This window comes from Chionomys nivalis, chromosome 4 (genome assembly GCF_950005125.1).
Source record: "Chionomys nivalis chromosome 4, mChiNiv1.1, whole genome shotgun sequence".
NCBI classification, from domain to species: Eukaryota; Metazoa; Chordata; class Mammalia; order Rodentia; family Cricetidae; genus Chionomys; species Chionomys nivalis.
The window spans coordinates 55,984,215-56,008,696 of NC_080089.1; the positions used below are offsets into that span (position 1 = coordinate 55,984,215).

General features: G+C 40.9%; 1 protein-coding gene across 4 annotated transcripts in view; it reads left to right on the forward strand.

The window, feature by feature from the left end:
* The window catches only part of Sin3a (SIN3 transcription regulator family member A), a 65,847-nt gene that overhangs the window by 22,440 nt on the left and 18,925 nt on the right, over positions 1–24,482 (forward strand). For all 4 annotated transcript variants that reach the window (XM_057766214.1, XM_057766213.1, XM_057766211.1 and 1 more), the window contains exons 3-15: positions 261–437; positions 4,291–4,397; positions 5,371–5,653; positions 6,850–7,101; positions 7,777–7,929; positions 8,055–8,213; positions 12,080–12,169; positions 15,688–15,806; positions 16,403–16,613; positions 17,455–17,571; positions 19,837–20,075; positions 21,408–21,591; positions 23,779–24,352. In XM_057766214.1, the coding sequence (XP_057622197.1) occupies positions 261–437; positions 4,291–4,397; positions 5,371–5,653; positions 6,850–7,101; positions 7,777–7,929; positions 8,055–8,213; positions 12,080–12,169; positions 15,688–15,806; positions 16,403–16,613; positions 17,455–17,571; positions 19,837–20,075; positions 21,408–21,591; positions 23,779–24,352 (2,665 nt within the window). The remainder of the gene's footprint in view (positions 1–260; positions 438–4,290; positions 4,398–5,370; positions 5,654–6,849; positions 7,102–7,776; positions 7,930–8,054; positions 8,214–12,079; positions 12,170–15,687; positions 15,807–16,402; positions 16,614–17,454; positions 17,572–19,836; positions 20,076–21,407; positions 21,592–23,778; positions 24,353–24,482) is intronic.

Below are 24,482 nucleotides of genomic sequence, written 5' to 3' on the forward strand. Positions count from 1 at the left end.
TCCACCTCCCTAGTTCTGGGATTAAAGATATGTGCGCTTCACCTTGCTGAAATTGAATTATTTTTAACATCTGTAAAACATTAAATATAGGGGGGGTTATAACATCAGTAATTCCTTTTTTTTTCTGGGACATTTCGTTTTGTTAGTATCTTTGTGCATGAAGAAATACATAGGCATGCTTTGTAGATTTGTGTTATTTCTCAGATGTGTTTGAGGAAGAATGCCTAAGCCTGAATTTGTCTGTATTTTTCTCACTCCAGGTCTCAGCTGTGCCACAGAGTTCTGGCAGTCATGGGCCCGCCATAGCAGCAGTTCATAGCAGTCATCATCACCCCACAGCTGTCCAGCCTCACGGAGGCCAGGTGGTCCAGAGCCATGCCCACCCAGCGCCACCAGTTGCACCAGTGCAGGGACAGCAGCAGTTTCAGAGGCTAAAGGTGGTATTCTGTTTCTTTACTTGGATCACTGTGTCTTCGGCAGGAAGTAATGCCTTCACCTAAGAGAGTGGGGTTTGAATTACAAGAAGTTTTGCTTTTGAAACTTATGTGTATTTCCTTTTTTGTATATTTTCCTGTGTATGTGCCTAATCCAGAAAAACATACACTCAGAAAATGTTGACTGTATGAATGCATGATACACAAACACACCAGAATTGAAGGATCATTGTCTTAGAAAATGAAGTCTGGGTTTGAGGTGCTTTCTTTTAGAACCAAGACTTCTTAGTATTATAAGATTTTTATTGAGTACACACATATCTGGGAGCAGTCCAATTGGGGAATAACAAATTAGTACCACAATATATAATACAGCTCAAACTTAATATTCCTATGCTCTGAACATCTGAATTTGTGGGCATCTTTAAATCTGTGCTTTGTAAAACATGCTGCTTTTGAGGCACACTTTTTTTTTCAATATTTATATATTTATTATGTATACAATATTCTTTCTGCGTGTATGCCTGAAGGCCAGAAGAGGGCACCAGACCTCATTACACATGTTGTGAGCCACCATGTGGTTGCTGGGAATTGAACTCAGGACCTTTGGAAGAACAGGCAGTGCTCTTAACTGCTGAGCCATCTCTCCAGCCCCTGAGGCACATTTTATAATGCAGTTTGGGGACAATAGTTGTGACTGAAGTGTCAGTGTTTTCATATGTCCTACTGAATGCGTAGTGGTGCTGTGGAGTACGTGAAGCTTGTGTTTCCGGCTAACCTTTTTCCATTTTTGTTTGAGTATTGTGTGTGTGTGTGTGTGTGTGTGTAGCAATTGCTTAGTTTTCAATTTTTCTGATTTACACTTAGGTAAATCAGTTTGAAACCACATACAAAACAATGTCAATTAAAACGGAAGTGATGAGAGTTGTTTTATCTTCATTTGGTTATAATAGCTTAATTCTACCTAGGGGCTTGCATGTGGGAGGAACAGTATGCCCCGAAGTGCATCTGTGTGTCAAAAATGTCTGCTCTTTGTTTTCCCTAATGTAGTCCTTCCTCTTACCTGACAGCTTGCTTTCTGCTATTTCAATTACCCACAGTTAACTTGTTGAAAATTGGGAAAAAAATTTCCAGAATAAGCAATATATAAACTTTAAATACTGTGCCATCATGATTAATATTTTGATGAAATCTCATTCAGTCCCCCATCCCAAGTGGGATATAAATCATCCTTTTTACCCAGCAAACTCAGTATGTGTCCTGCCTGTGACACTTAGAAACCCAGATCATAGTCCCTCCTCCCCGGTACAAGAATAGTGATACTCGTGATTGGGATGTCCTGAAGAGAAGCCATAGTGGGTGTCCTTTAAAGTGTAAATGGGACCATTCTCAGCATGGAGAGGGAGGAAAAGCTGTGCTGAGGCTGGTAAAATGGGAGGTAAGTTGTCTTTACTAATTTATAAGTCAGATCTTACCTTAAATACGTATGTAGAGGGGAAAAAAAACAGTAGGGTAGGGTTCAGACTATACTAAGCTTCAGGCATCCACTAGAGAGCTTGGACATGAGACCTATCTATACTACTAATTGAGTTTTTTCTGGTACCTGCCTCATTGGTTTCTGATTTACGGTATTTAATATCAACCTAAGGACAATAAATACTAGGTAAATAACATAATGAACACCAGTGTTTGACAATATAGAGGAATTGTATGAAATCTGGTATCTGTCTTGGTTTAAGTAATTTCAGAGTTTACTGAGGAATAGTCTGAAGAACACAAGTTATTTGTGCCATTTTAGAAAATTTGTTCTTAGAAACATTTTCACATTCTGTAGACACATGAGTTTTAGAGGATATTCATGTTATAATACCACTTAATGATTTATTTGAACGTAAACATTCTGTTTCATGGTACATCAAAAATTGTAGCTTATATATTATTTTCTAAACTTCCCTAAAACCTGAAATTTTATTCAATTTAAAATGTTATCTCAGCCGGGCAGTGGTGACGCACGCCTTTAATCCCAGCACTCGGGAGGCAGAGGCAGGCGGATCTCTGGGAGTTCGAGGCCAGCCTGGTCTACAAGAGCTAGTTCCAGGACAGGCTCCAAAGCTACAGAGAAACCCTGTCTTGAAAAACCAAAACAAAAGCTGGGCGGTGGTGGCACACGCCTTTAATCCCAGCACTTGGGAGGCAAAGGCAGGTGGATCTCTGTGGGTTTGAGACCAGCCTGGTCTACAAGAGCTAGTTCCAGGACAGGCTCCAAAACCACAGAGAAACCCTGTCTCGAAAAACCAAAAAAAAAAAAAAAAGTTATCTCAGTAATTCTAACATTATCCTAATTATCCTAAGATGTACTCATCTCTTTCTAGCCCATCAGACACCTGTCTGTGGTAGGTCACTTTTGGATGCTCACTTTTCGTTGTCTCTTTTGTTCAGTTACTCCTCAAATCCACCCTGTAATTCAAGCCATTTTCACATCAGTTACAATTAACCCCATAGCTTCCCTTCCTTCCTTTCTCTTCTTTTCTTCCTAGTTGTTTGTGTATGTGAAGTGTGTGTGTTGGGTAGGGGGTATACACCTCACGTATTCATGTTTGTGTAGGCCTGAGATTGATTATGGGTGTCTACTGTATTCCTTTCCATCTTATTTTGTGAGGCAGGGTCTCTGAACCAGAAGCTCATTTCTGCCAGAGTAGCTGGCCAGCCAGCAAGCCCCTCAACTCTACCTGTGCTCAAATACTACCTGTAACCCCTCTACTGGGTTTACAGACATATGCTAATGTGGCCAACATATATATATATTTTTTCTGGGGATCCAATTTCATGTGTTCTGAGGATTCAATCCTGGGTCCTCATGCTTACACAGAGAACATTTTTTTCCGTTGTGTCATCTTCAAAAGCCCCATTCATACCTTGTTTTAATCTGTATTGTGGTCATGTCAACTGGATTACATGGAAATGAAGAAGATAACATCTAAGTTGATTTTTGCAAGATTAATGAGTTCTGGGGGCTGGAGAGATGGCTCAGAGGTTAAGAGCACTAACTGCTCTTCCAGAGGACCTGAGTTCAATTCCCAGCAACCACATGGTGGATCACAACCATCTATAATGAGATCTGGTGCCTCTTCTGGTGTATATATGTTAACAGAACATTGTATGTATAATAAATAAATCTTTAAAAAAAAAAGATTAATGAGTTCTTCATGATCTGGATCCTGTTGCTTTTCCATCTTTATTTTTCCTAGCCATGCTTAACTTTTAGCAGACTGACTGGTTTTAGTTTTGCAGATAGACTACATGAGATTATTCCCTTGCTGCTGCTTCTGACATTCTTCACAGGGCCTCATGTACTTGTTTGCTAATGTGTACTTGTCTTTAGGTTTCAGCTTATAAACCACCTCTTTGATTTCCCTCGCTTTGACAGAGAAAGTGATGCTGTTTCCATGTGCTGTAATGACTTTCAGTCGTTGTTTTACACCCACTGTGTTAGGAGTTATACTAGATAAGAGCAGTTTCTGTGCAGTTACGATTTTAACTTGTTATTGAATCTTCACCACCTGTGTTGGTTGTGCTGCGTTGTATCTTAGCACGTACTTACAAAATGGCTAAGTGAATACTATGGTAATATAATTATTAGTCACTGATCATTCCCTATAGAATTATCCATGGCAAGGGTACAGAATTTGAGTTGATTTTTTTGTTTGTTTATTTTAAATTTGAATCATATTTTAAGTGTTCATACTAATTTCTGGTACTTCATATATAATTCACTTACTGTCTTGATTTGAATATGGATGATCTGTTGTTAAAAAGTTTTGACTTCTTACATATTTGAAATGTATTCCTGCCTCAGGTGGAGGATGCCCTGTCCTATCTTGACCAGGTGAAGCTCCAGTTTGGTAGTCAGCCTCAGGTCTACAATGATTTCCTTGATATCATGAAGGAATTTAAATCTCAGAGGTAAAAAAATTTGTGTGACTGCATGTAAGTTTGTGCTTGGCTTTTTTTTTGTTGTTGTTTTTTAAGATTTTTATTTATTATGTATATAGTGCTCTGTCTGCATATATGCCTACTCGCCAGAAGAGGGCACCAGATCTCATTACAGATGGTTGTGAGCTACCTTGTGGTTGCTGGGAATTGAACTCAGGAACTTAGGAAGAGCAGTCAGTACTCTTAACCTCTGAGCCATCTCTCCAGCCTAGCATGTTGATTTTTAGTGGGAATATATATATATATATACATCACCCCCTTTTATAGATTATTATTTTCATCGGGGGAATGCTTTTGAGATTAGGGTCGTGCTGTATGTAGTTCAGGGTGGCCTTGAACTTTGGGCAGCCCTATTGCCTCATCCTCTCAAGTGGCATGTACAGCTATGCGTCACCGTATTTTGATTTCATGATGGAAATAGCAGAGTTTTTAGGCTTTTTGTTTGTTTGGTTTTTGGTTTTTCAAGACAGGGCTTCTCTGTGAAATAGTTCTGGCTGTTTTGTATACTAGAAAATTTTAACTAAAATCTTTCTTGGTGCTTATTTCAGTCAGGGAAGTAACAGAAGTAAATTGATATTTATTTATTATTTATTGTTGTAAGATACCCTGCTCTTCTGGCATGACTGTGTGAGAGTAACTCACCTGAACAGTCTAGACATAAAACCCATTACAGTTCATACTGGTATATTAAAGATTGGCCCCAGCTTGGGAATTATAGAGATGTACTCTCTGTACATCTGTTTGATAGAATTATGTGCATGAATGTATATTTTATTTAAAATTTTGACCAAACCTATAACTCTAAAGCTAAGTGGCTTTGGAATTTAAGTTCTTTGGTTATTATGTTTTCCTGTTTAGAGAAAATATAGAAGGTAGTTTTCTCTAGGTTTTCTGTCAAGCCCGCCTTTTATCACTTCTCTTTCTTTGTAATTGTTTTTGTCAGCATTGATACTCCAGGTGTGATTAGCCGTGTGTCCCAGTTATTTAAAGGCCATCCTGACCTGATCATGGGCTTCAATACCTTCTTGCCTCCTGGCTACAAAATTGAGGTGCAGACTAATGACATGGTGAACGTGACAACTCCTGGCCAGGTTCATCAGATCCCCACCCATGGCATCCAGCCCCAGCCTCAGCCACCACCTCCACATCCTTCTCAGCCTTCAGCCCAGTCAGCTCCAGCTCCTACTCAGCCAGCTCCTCAGCCCACACCTGCCAAAGTCAGCAAGGTGAGTCATGGGAAGACACCACATCCCTAGACAGTACTTCTCAGACATTCCCCTGTATTAGGCTCAGATAGATATCCAAGTTACAACAGTGATGTCGTTAGAGAGGATGTTGACATCTCACCCCAATCACATGGGTCATGTTTATACTCACTTAAGTCATCATGCCAGCAGACTGTAGGACTCTGCCCTCCGCTTCTGTTTAGTTAGCCTCTGAACTGGCTTTGTAGTAAGTAGTCCTTTGACACCACAGGTGGGAAGAAATGAAAGTGTGTGTGTGGTTTGCTTTGTTTTTTGGCTAGGGTTTTCTGTGTTGCCCAGGCTGGTAGAATCCTGGACTTTGGTGGTCCTGAGTAACTGTAACTCTAGGTGTTGCGAACACACCTAGCTCAGAAATGATTATTTTTATCATGGTCAAATTAGACTCTACTTACATGATTGCCATTTTATAAACGTTACAGAGCTGGGCATGATGACTTGTTTATAAATCTCAGCACTTGGAAGGTGGAGGTAGTCGGATAAGGAATTTGATGATATCCTGAGTTGTATAAAATACTGCCTCAAAAATCACAATCAAGTTGCTCCATTTGGCAGGTCAGCTGATAATCACGATAAGTGGAAGGTACTCTTGATCTAGATAGAATAGTCATTAGCTACATAACATTGGATTTTAGGTCAAGCAAATTCAGCGTTTTAGTCATATTAGCTAAATTTCATGTCTCAAGAACCAGCATGTAGCTGGTGGCTCTTGTGTCTGATGACATTTCAGAGCGCTCTTTTGAACAGAGCTAGTGTAGAAACATTTCATATTGGATTATGGGCACAATTAATTGTGGTGTTATTCTTGACATTAAAAATCTGTGTAGGATGAGTTTTTCTTTTTAATTTGCACCTGTTAAGCTAGTGAGCTTTAAATTTGCTTATGAAAAATTTATAATTAGAAATAGCTCCTTATTTGAGGTTGTATGTAGAAAATTTGATGTTGAGATAGTGTCAGAATGTGAAAACTTTGTTATGTATCATTTGAATTGAACCAAAATGGCTTGGCTTAATTGATCAGTACTTAATGGCTTAGATTAGTTTAAAAAAAAAGATATGGGTTGATCAAATACCTTATTTTTTTGTTTTGGTTTGAATTTTCTTCCCTAGTATCAAACCACTTATGCTCTTGAGGAAAATAAAGACTTTTTTCTTTTTAGCCTTCCCAACTACAAGCACATACTCCAGCCAGTCAGCAGACTCCCCCACTCCCACCATATGCATCCCCACGTTCTCCACCGGTCCAGCCTCACACACCAGTGACAATCTCCTTGGGAACGGCCCCATCTTTGCAGAACAATCAACCTGTGGAGTTTAATCATGCCATCAACTATGTTAATAAGATCAAGAACAGATTCCAGGGCCAACCAGACATCTACAAAGCATTCTTGGAGATTTTGCACACATACCAGGTAAGGGGGTTACTCATTTATCCCTTTTTAAGCAGGTCTTAGATTATAGACTCTGATGATCCTCTTCCCTCAGCCTCCTAAGTAGATGGGATGTTGGTTGTTGCCAGCACACCTAGCTCAGAAATGGTTGTTTTTGTAGTGGTAAAATTAGACTCTTTACATGTCTGTCAGTCTCTGAGTATTTATCTAGTCTGAGGAGAGCTAGAATATCCATTATGCTCAATAGTTCTTATGGGGAATATTACCTGATTATAACTGTAATGGTGTTTATGAATTCACTTGTACCCACCTGCTTTGCTCGTTCTGCAGCATCTTGTCAGGATTTTTAAGGTCACTAGCTTGTTAAGAGGATGCTTGTTTCATAGTGCAAGTCTCTGAGGGTAATTTGTGTATCATGATTAATTTACAAGAGAACGTGGACAAGATTTTCTAATGTCTTGTGTTTTATCAGTTTAATTGACATAGCATTTATATGTTCTTAGTTTTATAAAGACCTGTCTTTCAGCATCTTCTTTTTCAAAAGACTGCAATCAAAATAGTAATTAAATACTTCCTTTAATGTTACTTAAGTAGGTAACATATTTTAGCCGTATCACATTTCAGAAAACAATTGTTCCGTGTGTGGTGTAGGATTCAGAACAGTATGTATCATCTGTCTCTTTTGTCATTATTCAGAAAGAACAGCGGAATGCCAAGGAAGCTGGAGGAAACTACACTCCAGCTTTGACCGAGCAGGAGGTGTATGCCCAGGTGGCACGTCTCTTCAAAAACCAGGAGGATCTGCTTTCTGAGTTTGGACAGTTCTTGCCAGATGCCAACAGCTCGGTGGTAGGTCTCATTTAGACAAACTACATTATTTAAGATTGTCACCATAAGTTTGGAAGCTATAGTTACAGTGGACTTTTTAGATGACACTTTGATCGGATTATTAATTTCTCATATGTCTTAATCAGCTTTTAAGCAAAACAACTGCTGAGAAGGTTGATTCTGTGAGAAATGACCATGGGGGTACTGTGAAGAAGCCCCAACTGAACAACAAGCCACAGAGGCCCAGCCAGAATGGCTGCCAGATCCGCAGACACTCTGGGACAGGAGCCACGCCACCAGTGAAGGTGAGAGTAGACAGTAAGATGGTCGGAACGTGTATATCCAGAGCAAGTACTATAGGTCACAGAATTTCCCTACAGAGCTTCTTAGCAGCTTTGCAAAAGGTAGGTAGGAAGAACACACATTGTGTGGATTTGTGTGATTTTGGTTTTTTTTTTTCCAGTCTTTGCATTTTTCCTATATTATCTCTTCTTTGCTGTGAGCCTCCTACTCTTTTTTTTTTTTTAATCAAGATTTACTAATTCTTCTCTTGATCAGATATGTTAAACTTGCCTTGTGTTGCAGGAAGAAGATTGATAAAATTGATAAATTGATAAACCATAAATAGGTAAATGTGTCTGAGGAAGCTCAACTCTTTTGAGCATAGTGCCCCTGTAATGTCAGAGGCTTTGTTCAAACACTTTGACTAGGGGTCTGTCCTGTCCTTGCTTCTTTTTGGGTTGACAGATCTTACGTGTTTTATCTTAGTTTTCCAGGAAAGCAATTTGGGCAGTGCTAGAGGGAAATCTTAACCTCCTGTTAGTAACTTCCTACAGTAATTGTCAATAGAAAACCTAGCTTGTTCTCTTTGATTTAGTGTGTTGGTGATAAAAAAGGAAGCTGTATGTATTCAGTGTTGAATTTCTCTAGGAATTCTAAAGTGTGATATGGAGTAGAGGTGTCTACAGAATTTGGCTAAGGAAGGTGGTGGGTGTCAAGTGGCTCCAAGGACTGACATACTCTGAAAGGTTGTTTTGGTGCTTGCCGCGTTTTCTTGGTTCTGGAATCAGGTTGATAGAGTAGTAGTTTGATGTTTTGTTTTTAACTTTAAAAGGCACTCTGTGGGGTGCAGGGATCAACTACATAGCTAAGAGCTCTCTTAGATCTGTTTCCTTCTACACCTGATAATCCACAGGTAGGACAGAAGCTGCTCGCAGAGGTGGTGTAGTTCTTCATGGTAGTAAAAGGTGGGCTTTTTAAAAGTAAATTTTTCCTAGTGGGGTTATATTATGACCTTTTCATTTGTTTGGTTTTGGGGGTTTTTGGTGTATGTTGGAGAAAAGTATCTCACCATGTAACCTAATTGCCAGTCCATTGCAGCCCTCCTGCCCCAGACTGATGAGTGAAAGGACACAGGCGTGTGTCACTGTGCCTAACTCCTCCCCACTTTTTTTTTTTTTTTTTTTTTCTTTTTTGGTTTTCGAGACAAGGTTTCTCTGTAGCTTTTGAAGCCTGTCCTGGAACTAGCTCTTGTAGACCATGCTGGTATCGAACTCACAGAGATCTGTCTGCCTCTGCCTCCCTAGTGCTAGAATTAAAGGTGTGCGCCACCACCGCCTGGACTCCCCACTTTTAAAAATCGGTTTTTGTGTTGTTTTTTTGTATTGCGAGACAGGGTTTCTCCGTGTAGCCTTGACTGTCCTGGAACTTTGGCTTAGCCTTGACTCTGTAGACCAGGTTAGCCTTAAACTCAGGGATCCAACTGTCTCCTGAGTACTGGGATTAAAGGCATGCGCCACCACCGCCTGTCTCAATGTTAAATTACTAGCCTGGCTAGGTGTTTGCGGTGGAGCCTCTACTGTCAACCCTGTATTGGGCAAGGCAATAAAGAAACAACTGAATCTCTTGAGTTTGAGTCCGGCCAGGACTGCATATGACATACTCAAAAAAAAAAAAAAAAATAGTCTAAGTGGGTATGCTAATAAGGTGGTTGTGCTGTCTACTAGACAGTGAACTAATTATTCTTTTTTCTTAGAAATTTTTAAGTGAAGTAATGTAGATTAAAGATTTGTTGTTGTTTTTTTTTTTAACTCCAGATAGTATATGCGATCTTAGAAACAGTGTGGTATTAGACTGATGAAGATACTTCTGGCTCAGGGCAAGTGTCTTGGTTAGTGTGGCTGTTGCTGTGATAAACACTGGCTCAAAGCCTCTTGAGGAGAGGGTGTATTTTGTTTACACTTCACATCTTTGTTTATGGTGGAAGGAAGTTGGCAGGAACTTGGGCAAGAACCTGGAAATAGGCGCTGATACAGAGGCCAGAAGTGTTGTTTATAGGCTTCTCATAGCTTGCTAAGCCTGCTTCATAAGGAATGAGCTGGGCCCTCCCACTTCACTAAATAAGAAAATGCCCTACAGGCTTGCCCATAGTCTGATCTTGGAGGTGCCCTCCTACCTGACTCTACCTTGTGTCAAGGTGACATAAAACTGACTAGCACAACTGACCCTTTGTCAGCTCGACACACAAACACCAGTTTCCTTCCTTTTTTTTTTTTGGGTTTTTCAAGACAGGGTTTCTCTGCAGCTTTGGAGCCTGTCCTGGAACTAGCTCTTGTAGACCAGGCTGGCCTCGAACTCACAGAGATCCGCCTGCCTCTGCCTCCCGAGTGCTGGGATTAAAGGCGTGCGCCACCACCGCCTGGCTCAAACATCAGTTTTCAAGTAGAACCTTTTCTTTTTCATTTGTCCCCCAAATGGTCTATTAACATATCAGAATATAATAAAACATAAATAACTTTAAAAGTTCCCACAATCCTTACAAATTTAAACACATTAAAAGTTCAGTCTCAGCCCAGTGATCATAGTGCACTCCTTTAATCCCAGCACTCAGGCAGAGGCAAACAGATTTCCAAGTTCGAGGCCAGCCTGGTCTACATAGCTAGTGCCAGGATAGGCTCCAAAACTACACAGAGAAACCCTGTCTCCACCTCCCCCCGCCCCCCCAAAAAAGTAGTCTCTTTCAAATAGCCAGTATTTTAAAAATCTGAACTCTCCTTAAAAGTTTAGAGTCTCTGCATTATGGGCTCCTGTAAAATCAAAAATGAGCCAACTACTTTCTTTAAGTGGGAAGGACCAGGGCATAGCTTCGTCTGATTAAAGTAAAACCAAGCCCGAGCTGTTTAAAGAACTGTGTCCAATGTCTGGGATCCTCTTCTAGTCTTCTCTGTTCCTCCAAGGTGTCTGGTTCACTTTTCTGACTCCAACCGCTGCAGCAGACACAGATTGTCATTGAAGCTCAGGCTGGTTCTACTCCACTGCTGGTGTTCTTAGCAGTCCTCCTAATGGTACTCACATCTCTAGAATGCTCGGTTCTTATAATGTAGCTAGGCTGCCCTTTCACCAGTAGCCTCTCCTAGGCTTTTTGTGCTGCCAAGCCTCAGGTTCTCTGCGTGACCCCTCTAATCTTAGGGCGTTAGTTGCTACTCAGGTGCACCTTCATGTAGCCTCTCCCTGTGTCAAGCCTCAGCTGTTCTCTTATGCTCTCCAGTAACACCTGGAAGACTTTGACACATGATCAAATTTGACTTCCACTTCAAGAGTGAGACTGGTCTCTTAATTGCTGCCAGTTTGTCTCCAGCTGACCAGCATTAGTTGTCAGTAATGCAGAGGTTTCACTTGAATGTGCACACTCACTCTCACATGCGCTCGCTCTCTGTCTCTCTCTCTCTCTCTCGTTTTTTTAGACAAGGTGTCTCTGGGTAGCCCTGGCCCGAACCACAAAGTTTTAAGGACAGCAGATAGCTCCAATAGAGTCTTTGAACTTACCTCTGAACTTTACAAGCCAGGCTTAAGTTATGGTTTCGAATATTCAGGATTTTCTGAAGGTAACAGAGGCAGGAGTATCATAAGATTAAAGCCAGCACAATTTAATTCTAAACATTGGTCACATTAATTCTAAACATTGTTCACAAGCGGGAACGTCTGTGAGCAGAGTGATCTAAAAGCCTTTGATGGAAAGAAACTGTCAAGAAAACTAAAGTAGAAGAAAAGGTTATGATAGAAATTTGTGGCTGAATTTGTTCCATGTTATTAGTAGTAGAGCTAGTCTAGCAAAATTAAAGGAAATCACTCTGTGTTTGTTTTTGTTTTATTTCTTCTTTTTTAATTCCAGAAAAAACCCAAACTGCTTAGTCTAAAGGAATCTTCAATGGCAGATGCCAGCAAGCATGGTGTTGGAACAGAATCATTATTTTTTGATAAGGTAAGTAATGGGTAACATTTGATAGTAGTTGTTAAGGACGATCATCTGATCTCCAAGGATTTGTTTAAAATATGTCAACTGATGAGGATTTTTTGGTATTGTTTAATTAAAGAATTAAATATTTAATTCTTTGATCTTGTTTTATTTGGAGACAGAATTTTTCTATATGTAACTTAAGTTGGCCTTAAGCTCACCTTGTAGCCTAGGCCTTCAGTTTCTGATCCTTCTTTCGCCACCCAAGTGCCACCACATAATAGCCCACCTGTTCTTTTTTTATTTTTTATTTATACACACACACCTTTTTGTTTTTCGAGACAGGGTTTCTCTGTGGCTTTGGAGCCTGTCCTGGAACTAGCTCTGTAGACCAGGCTGGTCTTGAACTCACAGAGATTCACCTGCCTCTGCCTCCCAAGTGCTGGGATTAAAGGTGTGCACCACCACTGCCTGGCTACACATTTTTTTTTTAAAGTGAGGATCTTAACTACATCTCACTATGTAGTCTTAGCTGGCCTGGGATTTACTGTGTAGAACAGGCTGACCTCAGATTCATAGAATTATGTCTGCCTTTGCTTCCCTAGTGCTAGGAAACGAGGGTATATGCCCCCACGCCCTGTTTTCCTAGACTGGTTATGGAGCTCAGAGGCTCAGACACACACACTAGGCATGTTCTCTGCAGTTGAGCTGCAGTGCTTTAAGTGACTTGTAATCTAGTTATTCTGCCACTTCCTGGTGGTACAGGAGTGAGAATTCTCTTACATTATCACCCAGATTTGCCTCAAACTTGCTCTGAAACCAGGGATGAGTTTTAACTACTGCTCTTCTTCCTCTGCCTCCTAAATAGGCTATTGACACACACTACCATGCCTAGCTTGAGAATTCTTGACTACTTGAATGTTTTCAAAGATCTTAAGTGTTTTTATACAGTAGCTAGAGTTGAAGTTTCTGGTGGACACCATGAATTCTGTTTTAGTTTGACTATTTCTGTATCTGATTCTGTCCTTAGAGCGAGCTGATGATTAGCAAGCAGTTTCCATCAGTAAAGTGGGCAGTTGACGGGCTTCTCACAGGACCTCTGGGTGTTGGCAAAAAACAAATTATTTAATGGTTGCATTAATGATAGATAGTTCTAGATAGTTGTCTGTCTCTGTGTCTTCAGGAGCTCTCCTGATGAAGGATAATGGTATTAGTAGTACATTTTTTGTAGATATGTGTATGTATATATACATAAATATATATAATTAAAAGTATGTTTATAGTAACTATCTCAAAGTTTCTTTTTAATTCACTGGAAAAAGAAATGGTTAATGAATGACAAAAGATTTACTGTGCATTTATCATTTAGGTTGAGTGACTATCATTAGGGCCTGTTGGACAGTTTAAAAGCTGATACATTAAAAGGAAGTAACTGGCATACACTACAAAAAGTGTAGTCTTTTTTCATCTGTAACATTAAAAGTTCATATTTCAGAAGTTGGGTGCACACTCAATCCTAGCTCCTGACAGATAGAGGCAGGAGACTTACCACAAGTTGTCAGCCAGCCTGGGCTATGCAGTGAAATCTTGCCTCAAAAAATAATTTTTTAGGGGCTGGAGAGTTGGCTCAGAGGTTAAGAGCACTGACTGTTCTTCCAGAGGTTCTGAGTTCAATTCCCAGCAACCACATGGTGACTCACAACCATCTGTTATGAGATCTGGTGCCCCCTTCTGGCCTGCAGAACACATGCAAGCAGAATGCTGTATACATAATTAATAAATAAATCTTTAAAAAAAATAATTTTTTAGTAAAAAGCCTTTCCTATCAAGGTTGTGCATCTGTGAATTCCCAGTCTGTTCTGTGTAGTGCCTGTTTTGTGCCTCCTGCTACATAGGAGGAGGAATCTGAACAGACAAGTGTGTTGGTAAATCCTAGGCATGCAGGTCCACAGTGCTAACTACCGGCTTTTAAAACTAATACTCCAGACTTACCACCTCATTTGGTAGTTCTACATTTTCTGTAAGCTGCTAAATATTTTAATTTTTGAGCATTTTAAAATGTTAGTTTTCAATTCTGTAAGTAGGATAATAGCCTAATATGTATGTGTGGGGGGGGGAGTTTGCGTGTGCAATCAAAACATAAATGTCTGTCCTCATCTTTCACCTTACTTGAGGCAGGGTCTTTTGCTGAGCACTATTGACAGCTTAAGGTAGCTGGCCCTGGAGTTCTAGGGAATCTCCTGTCTGCCTCCCGTAGGTGTGCTGGGATTGCAGATCATACACTGCTGCGTCTGGCTTTATGTGGTCTGCTGATCCCAGTTCTCTCCTCAAACTTGCATGGCAGGTGCTTTATTCATTGAACCATCTCAGTTCTTTGTTTGTTTGGGGTGTGTGTATACATTTTTTCATGTGTGTGTCTGTTTATACGCATGTGTGCATATCTGTGTGTGGAGGTCAGAGGTCAGTGTTAGGTATTGTCTTCAGTTGTATCTCTACCTTATTTTTTGAGACAAGGACTCATTGAACCTAGAGCTCACTGATTGGCTACAATGGATTGTCTGTAAGCTCTGGGGATCTTCCTGTCTCTAATTCCCCATAGCTGGGATTACAGTTTTGTACTGCTTTGCCTAATGTTTTATGTGGGTGCTGGGAATACAAACTCCCGTCCTCTGCTCGTGGAAGAATCCCTTAGCCATTTGATCCATATTCTCAGGCTTTTTCTGTTGTTGCTTTTAAGATTTAATTATTAGGTGTATGTATGTGCCTTTATGAACTCCTCTATGCCACAGATGTGCAGGTGGTTATGAACTACGTCATGTTTGTTGGCGCCCACCCTGGGTCCTGCTAGAGTGGGAAGAGCACTTCTAATTACTAAGCCATCTTCTAGCCCCTCAGCTCATTTTTGGTTTTTGAAGCGAGATCTTGTTGCACCTCTGGCTGGCCTCGGGAGCAGATTGGTCTTGAAATTGTTCCTGCTGCCCCGCCTCCAGAATGCTGAACTTCCATGCATTGAGGAGGAAGAGTATCCAGAATTTATAGGCTATCCTTGGCTATATATAGCAAGTTTAGTGGTCTGCCTCTGCTATATGACATCATGCCTGGAACAAAACAAAAAAAATTTATTAACAAGAATATGAAAACAGTATTAATAAAAATTCCTGTAAATATCTGTTAGGACGGGCTACCAAAGCTTTGTAACTGACATGGTCTGGAGTAGCAAGCATTTGAGAAGGCATCATGCATGATCTCATGTTTTAATTATAGAAAATTCTAAACACGTGTAAAATTAAAGAAACTAGTGAAATGACCCCTTGTGTTATTACCATCCAGTGTCAGTGGTTCACATGTATTCCTATTGATTTTAGACTGTTTAGAGACATATTACAGTGTAATGTCTTTTTTTTTTTTTAGGGTGATTTTTCTGATTGTATCTAAACAAAATAACATTGTTTCCTTAGTAAATGTCAGATTAAATTTACCTTATTAAAAAAATTGATGACCCTGATTCTCGTTGTATTTATTTTTTTTTTGATTGTTTCTATAAGGTCCGAAAGGCTCTTCGGAGTGCAGAGGCCTATGAAAACTTTCTGCGCTGTCTGGTTATCTTTAACCAGGAGGTGATCTCCCGGGCTGAGCTTGTACAGCTGGTCTCTCCTTTTCTGGGGTAAGTGAGGTAAACAGCCTAGCACTTCTGATATGAAGTGCAGAGACTGTGAGGGCATGCATCTAATAGACAAAGGTATTTGAGTTGCCACAAAGGACAGTGCCAGGAGGGGCCTCATGTCTTCTAACTTTCAGGATGGGTGTGGTGGCACAGGCCTTTAATCCCAGCACCAGGGAGGCAGAGGAAGTTGAGTTAGACAGAGAGACCCTGTCTCAAAAAAAAGAGAAGAAAAGTGTTCACAGCGTATCAGCTAATGATGCAACAGTCATGGTCTCTCGATTGTCTGACCAGCACTAGATGTTTATAGACACTGATCACCCAGGCTCTAGAATCCTGATTGCATTTGCTGTCCTGAGGATTTTATGAACAGTGAAGCAGTATTGAGCCAAAGAATGGCTTTTTAGTTTCTTACTGTCTTGTTGGAGAGCATTTTATATAAGGAAAGTGGAACCTAACTAATTAAAGCATGCTTCTCAGGGAGAAAATAATTGTCTCTGGTAGCAGAGCTGTGACCCAACCATGAATTGTGATGTTATTCCTCATAATAACTGCATCCTGCTTCAAATTGCTTACCAGTTTTTGGTTTGGTTCTTCAGGAAATTCCCTGAATTGTTTAATTGGTTTAAAAACTTTCTGGGCTATAAGGAGTCTGTACATCTGGAAAGTTTTCCCAAGGAACGAGCTACAGAAGGCATTGCCATGGAGATCGACTATGCCTCTTGTAAAAGATTGGGCTCTAGCTACCGAGCCCTACCAAAAAGTTACCAGCAGCCCAAGTGTACAGGACGGACTCCTCTGTGTAAAGAGGTAAGGGTCAGCATTGGATCTTCAGATTCTTCAGAAGAGCGTAATGGTAGTACCAGGGCCAGAATTTTTTTAAGTTTTCATTTATTTGGTTGATAAGTGTATAAGCATGTCAGCTGTGGTCTGCTTGTGGAGAGTAGAGACAACTTGTCAGCTGTTTCTCTCCTACCATATGGGTTTCCAGGTTCAGACACAGGTGGTCTGATTTGATGACAAGTGCTCTTATCTGCTAACCCTGTTACAAGAAAGGCCAGTGTTGAATTGTGAAAGCATGTACCTTCTCTTTTTTTCAAAAGAAAACTTTTAATCAGAACTTTCTTTTTTCTTTTATAAACTAGATGTCTTAGCTTGGTTTCTATTGCTCTAATGTAACACCATGACTTGGGGGCAAAACTGTCTGTCTGGCTTGTGCTTCCCACATCACTGTTCATCACTGAAAGAAATCAGGCGAGAACTCAGACAGGGCTGGAGGCAGGAGCTAATTCAGAGACTATGGAGGGGTGCTGCTTACTGGCTTGTTCTCATGTCTTACTCAACTGCTTTCTTGTAGAACTAAGATCCAGCAGTCTAGGGATGGAACCATCCATAATGGGCTGGGCCCTTCTCCATCAATCACTAGTTAAGAAAATAACTTACAGGTTTGCGTATAGCCAGATCTTACTCTTCTTAATGAAGGTATTTTCTCTCAACTGAGGTTCCCTCCTTTCAGATAACTCTAGCTTGTGTCAAATCGTCATAAAGCTAGCCAGTGTTTTTTCCTCTCTGTAGCATTGTCTTTTTATTCAGTGTTTAATTTCCAGTAAAGTTTTACAAGCTTTTCTGCCTCCTCATTTTCTATCCAAAGGTTTTAAATGATACCTGGGTTTCCTTCCCATCGTGGTCTGAAGACTCCACTTTTGTTAGTTCCAAGAAAACTCAGTATGAAGAACATATTTATCGTTGTGAAGATGAACGATTTGAGGTATCCTCCTTTGTGATTTGAAGTTTGGGGAACAAGGAAGATATAAATGAAGGGGTATTTAAATACTGTGTATGAATTAACTTAAAAAGATGGGTCTGGAGAGATGGCTTAGTGCTTAAGAACACTGGGTTCAATTGCCAGCACCCACATGGCAGCTTATAACAGTCTGTAACTCCACTTCCAGGGGATCTGACACCTTCACAGCAATGCACATAAAATAAGTTGAAATAAATTATTTTAAAAAAAGATTAAAGAATTAACCCTAGTGGTACATGCCGGTAAGACTTAAATCGTAAAGGTAGTCAGTGGGATGGGTAGATCTAGAATGAATGAATCGGCTAGCAGAGATCCCCTATTGTAGGAAGAGAATTTCTGAAACTAGGCTCAAAAAAATCTCCATTATCAGATGACAGTTACTAATACCACACTGAAAGGAGTTAATTGTGTTTTGCATGAATGTATCTGACTTAGTATATTTATTACACTGTGTTGACTGGGCCTGCTTCTTCAGATCAGTGGGAGAGAGCTCATTCCCTCTGCAGATGGAATCAGCTTTTCCCCATCTCAGTTACATTCCTATCACTGTGATAAAATGCCATCACCGAGACAATCTGTAAGAGTTTGACTTGGTTTAAATCTTCAGAGGGTAAGAGTCCATGTGGTGGAGGGCAGCAACAACTGAGAGCTCTCATATTGATCCTGAGCCATATCCAGGAGGCAGAGAGAATGCATTGAGAATCATATTAGTCTTTTGAAACCTAAAGGCTCACCTCCTAGTGATATACCTCCTTACTTTTTCTAGACAGTTTTACAACTAAGAATTAACTATTTAAATATATGAGCCTATTGGGGCTATCTTCATTCAAACCACCCCAGCCCTGGAATTAATGACCTGATTAGTCATTTCAGAAAACTAAATTGTATTAAGTGTTAATTTCTATGGGAAATTTCATTCATTCATTCAATCATTTTTTCTTTCTTTTTTTTTCTTCTTCTTTTTCTTTTTTTTTTTTTTTTTTTTTTTTTTTGGTTTTTCGAGACAGGGTTTCTCTGTGGTTTTGGAGCCTGTCCTGGAACTAGCTCTTGTAGACCAGGCTGGTCTCGAACTCACAGAGATCCGCCTGCCTCTGCCTCCCAAGTGCTGGGATTAAAGGCGTGTGCCACCACTGCCTGACTAATCATTCATTTTTCAACAGGGTTTCTCTGTAGCCCTGGCTATCCTAGAACTCTCTCTGTATACCTGTCTGGCCTTGAACTCAGATCTACCTGCCTCTGCCTCCTGGGTGCCGGATAAATGTGTACACCACCACACCTGGCTTCTATGGGAAGTTTTTTTTCCTGTTTTTTAAAAAGACTTATTATGTATACAGTGTTCTTTTTGCATGTATGTCTGTAGCCAGAAGAGGGCACCAGATTTCATAACAGATTGTTGTAAGCCACCATGTGGCTGCTGGGAATTGAACTCAGGACCTTTGAAAGAGCAGGCATTGCTCTTAACCTGTGAGTTATCTCTCCAGCCTCTATGGGATGTTTTTAATCAACTGAAAATCATTTTTAAGCAAGGGCAATGGAATATAGCTATAATCCCTGGGGAGGGAAAGGCAGAAGGATTTAAGAATTTATAGTCATCCTCACCTGCATGGACAGTCAGGGCTACATGCTAACCTGTTTCAAAAGGAAAGGATAATCCTGAATTTGTTGCTATTGGATGGGAAGCAGTAACTTAATATTTAAATCTTTTAGACATATTTAATACCCCCAAACTTGTTAATCTCATAACTGTCTTTTGGGACTGTTTTCTTATACGTTAGACCAGATATAGTGGCTCACATTTGCAATCCCAGCCTTTAGGTAGCAGAGGCAAGAACTTGCCATATGTTGAAGGCCCGTCTAGTCTATATTGCAAGTTCCAGGTCATCCATTGTAAGGCCTTGTCTCAGTACAAACAAAAGTGTAAGGAAATATATCAGTAGAGTAGACTTCTCTTAGGTCCCACTGGCCTATGGTCAGCAGCGCTAAACAGTGTGTGGAAGTTGTGATAGGTGTGATGACCGTTGATCACTCCATGTGCTTCCAGAAGACAGCTTTATGAAAGTAGTAGGTGCCATTGTTCACATCCTACTATAGCGAGTCTTACGTGGCTTGTATAGAAACCATGACTCCAGTCTCAAGGGCTTAGACACTCTCCTTATTCTCCCAGCTCTGCTATGTTCAGGTTTTGATCTGAGCACCCTCTTCTGTTCTTTTGTTTCGTTTTGTTTTAAGCTTGATGTAGTTTTAGAGACCAATCTTGCAACAATCCGGGTTCTGGAAGCAATACAGAAAAAACTTTCACGCTTGTCTGCTGAGGAACAAGCCAAATTTCGCTTGGATAACACCCTTGGGGGCACCTCAGAAGTCATCCATCGGAAAGCACTCCAGAGGATATATGCCGATAAAGCTGCTGATATCATCGATGGTCTGAGGAAGAATCCCTCCATTGCCGTTCCAATTGTTCTTAAAAGGCATGTATCTTCCGGATTCTGTGTGTCTTCTGAGAGGTTCAGTATCCTATTAAATAGGGTTTTGATTTTCCACGTGGTTTTAGAGTTCCAGTTTTCTTTCTTGGTTGTTTTACTTTGGGGACAGAGTACAATGGTGGAACTTGGCTAAGGGTTTTAAATACCAAATGGAATAAATATTGACAGGTAACGGATGAAGGATTAGAGATGCACCTCAGTGACAGAATGTTTGCGTAATACCCATAAATCCCTGAGTTGTTTCCTGTGCCAGAGAGAGAGAAAGTGAGTTAGTGTATGATAGTGTGCTTTGATTTTATATTTGCAGGTTATGTTTTAGTTTTTGTTTCTCAGTAGAGGAGATTGAATTTAGGACCATTTGTGTAATATGCTTGGTAAGCAAATGTTTTACCACATCCCAATCTGTGTGGGCGTCTGTGTCTGTATCTGTATGTATTTAAGAACTTTGTTTTGGAATAACATCTCACTATATGGTCCAGACTGGCCTTGAACTTGCAAACTTCCCCCTTCACCAAATGCCCTCTCTGGGACTTTGGATTTCATTAGCTCAGTAAGCATTCTGAGTCATGATGTAGAAGCAACTTTAATGTTGGCTTTAGTTGGACAAGGAGAACTTAGTTTTCAAGAATATTTTTCGGAGCCATATGTGGCTCATGCTTATAGTCCTTACACTAGGGAGGAAGATTGCTGTAAATTTGATGTTAGCTTGGTCTACATTGTCAATTTCAAATCATGCAATGCTTCAAAGTGAGTCCTTGTCTCAGAAACCGCTCCATGCTCCCTCATGGAAACTTCATTGATGTTACCATTTTTTTTTTTCTTTTTTCCTAGACAGGGTTTCTCTGTGTATCCTTGGCTGTCCTGGAACTTTTGTAGGCTAGGCTGGCCTTGAACTCACAAAGATCTGCCTGCCTCTCCCTCCCAAGGTCTGGGATTAAAGGCATGTGCCACCACACCCAACTTTCACTCAACTTTCTCAATACTCAGGGTAGGAAGCCAGATGTGGGTTCTCGTTCCTGTAATATCACAAATGAGGAGGTGGAAAACAGAATTACTGTAAGTTTGACCACTTGTGTGGTCTGTATAGCATGTTCTAGGCCAAAACTTCACAGTAAGACTTATCTAGAAAAACAAAATCTCCCCACTTTCCAAAAAACCTCATTTACGTAATACCAAGGATATTATCTCAAGTATCAACCATCGATCAGAATTTGCATAGGTTCGAGTTTACAACAAATAATATAAGCCTGGCATATTTCCCATTCCTACACCCTCTAAATTCTCAATTGTTATGTACATTTTTCCCACCCTACTAAGGTTGAAGATGAAAGAGGAAGAATGGCGAGAAGCTCAGAGAGGCTTTAACAAGGTGTGGCGAGAGCAAAATGAGAAGTACTACTTGAAGTCTTTGGATCACCAGGGCATTAACTTCAAACAGAATGACACCAAGGTCCTGAGGTCTAAGAGCCTACTCAATGAGATTGAGAGCATCTATGATGAGGTGAGCTGGGTGAGCTACATGTCCGTCAGCTTTGGTCTCTGTGTGCAGCCTGGCTTTCACTCTCCAGTCACTGAGAGCTGCTGATTCTTTCTTCTTGAGTAGAGTCCGGCATGACTTTTGATTCCTGGTCTACATCTTAGACCTAAGACTCGTTGTTACACTTAGTCCTTCCTCTAGTTTCCTAATTTATCATTCTGGTTTCAGTTTATACCTTTGGTCCCCTTCCCCCCAGTTCTCCCAACAAATACCTTGTGTCAGTGGAAACCCTCTTATCTACCTCAGTTTAAAAAGTGTTGGCAATCCTTGTCACTCTACACACCCACCGGGAGTGTAAATAGTACTAGGAGCCAAGAATCGGGTAATAGAAGTTGACCTGTCTCAGGAGGTAGGAAGCTTTCTAAAAGTGAACCTGAGTTTCAAAGAATAAAAATAGTAAGTGAACTTTTTCACTTAATTGTCTATGTTTGACCATGTTAACCTCCATGTGACAAACTCCACCCTAATATTTTTATATCACCCATAAGTGATAGTCTAAAAATTATTTTATTGAAAAAAAATTTTTTCCCGCTTCCTCCCCGCCTCCCATTTCCCTCCCCCTCCTCCCGCCACTCTCCCCCTCCCCCCACTCCTCTTCTCCTCCCTCTCCAGTCCCAAGAGCAGTCAGGGTTCCCTGCCCTGTGGAAAGTCCAAAGTCCTCCCCCCTCCATCCAGGTCTAGGAAGGTGAACATCCAAACTGTCTAGGCTCCCACAAAGCCAGAACATGAAGTAGGATCAAAACCCCATGCCATTGTCCTCCATGTTCAGAGAGTCCGGTTTTATCCCATGCTTTTTCAGTACCAGTCCAGCTGGCCTTGGTGAGCTCCCAATAGATCGGCCCCACTGTCTCGGTGGGTGCACCCCTCGTGGTCCTGACTTCCTTGTTCATGTTCTCCCTCCTTCTGCTCCTCATTAGGACCTTGGGAGCTCAGTCCGGTGCTCCAGTGTGGGTCTCTGTCTCTTATCTCCATCTATCGCTAGATGAAGGTTCTATGGTGATATGCAAGATATTCATCAGTATGGCTATAGGATAGGTTCATTTCAGGTTCCCTATCGTCAGGTGCCCAAGGAACTAACTGGGGACATTGCCCTGGGCACCTGGTAGCCACTCCAAGTTCAAGTCTCTTGCCAACCCTTAGGTGGCTCCCTTAACTAAGATATGAGTTTCCCTGCTTCCCTATCCAGCCTTCCTTTATCCCCAATCATCCCGTTTCCCCCAGTTCCCCTCATCCTCTCCTTCACACTTTTCTCTCCCCATCTCCCCTCACCCCCATCTTCAACAAATTGTGCTGGCAAAACTGGATGTCAATCTGTAGAAGAATGAAAATAGATCCATATCTATCACCATGCACAAAACTCAAGTCCAAATGGATCAAAGACCTCAATATCAATCCGAACACACTGAACCTGATAGAAGAGAAAATGGGAAGTACTCTACAACACATGGGCACAGGAGATTGCTTCCTATGTATAACCCCAGCAGCACAGACATTAAGGGCAACATTGAATAAATGGGACCTCCTGAAACTGAGAAGCTTCTGTAAAGCAAAGGACACTGTCATTAAGACAAAAAGGCAGCCTACTGACTGGGAGTAGTCTAAAATTTTAAAGACTGTTCTCTTAAGTCTTCAATATCTGAAGGTACTAATCTTTTTTTATCAAGCCACAATGACCATAGTACCCATGAATATTTGAAAGAGAGATAAAAATTAAGCTCAGTTCCTGTATTTCAGATTGGGTAGCCACTATTATGTATCTGTCTGTCTGATTTGAGATGGGAATCTCACTGGATAAGCCCAAACTGGCTTAGCATGTTCACTTTTTCTGACATAGCCACCCAGAGGCTGGAGTTAGGCAGTGCCAGTGTGCCTAGTTCTCACTATGGTTCATAATAAAATGTGCTGCTGGTGTAGTCTTTTGTTTGTTTGTTTTTGTTTTTCAAGACAGAGTTTCTGTGTATTGCCCTGGTGATCCTAGAACTTGGTTCTTGGCTTTTTAGACCAGGCTGACCTCGCTTAGATTCAACTGCCTCTGTCTCCTGAGTGCTGGGATTAAAGGTGTGCACCACCACCGCCTGGCATTGCTGATACAGTCTTGTAAGCTTGTTGCTGTATACATGTCACACAATTGTTTTGTGTCTATTCCTCCAGAGACAAGAACAGGCTACAGAAGAGAATGCTGGCGTACCTGTTGGCCCACACCTTTCCCTTGCCTATGAAGACAAGCAGATACTAGAAGATGCTGCTGCTCTGATCATCCATCATGTGAAGAGGCAGACAGGCATTCAGAAAGAGGACAAGTACAAAATCAAGCAAATTATGCATCATTTCATTCCTGATCTACTGTTTGCTCAGAGAGGTGATCTCTCAGATGTAGAAGAAGAAGAAGAGGAAGAAATGGATGTGGACGAAGCCACAGGGGCACCTAAGAAGCACAATGGTGTTGGGGGCAGTCCCCCTAAGTCCAAGTTGTTATTTAGTAACACAGCAGCTCAGAAGTTAAGAGGGATGGATGAAGTATATAACCTCTTCTATGTTAATAATAACTGGTATATCTTTATGCGACTGCATCAGATTCTCTGCTTGAGGCTGCTACGGATTTGTTCCCAAGCTGAGCGGCAAATTGAAGAAGAAAACCGCGAGAGAGAGTGGGAACGGGAGGTGCTAGGCATAAAGCGAGACAAGAGTGATAGCCCTGCCATACAGCTGCGTCTCAAAGAGCCTAGTGAGTGCTTAGACTGTTGGCGTTCAGAATGTATGTAGATTGGATGACTGGCTTCAAGGCCTCATGAAATTTGCAGTTGCTTTAGTTTGGTACTAGGGTTTATATCATACCTCTCAACTTAATTGGTTGT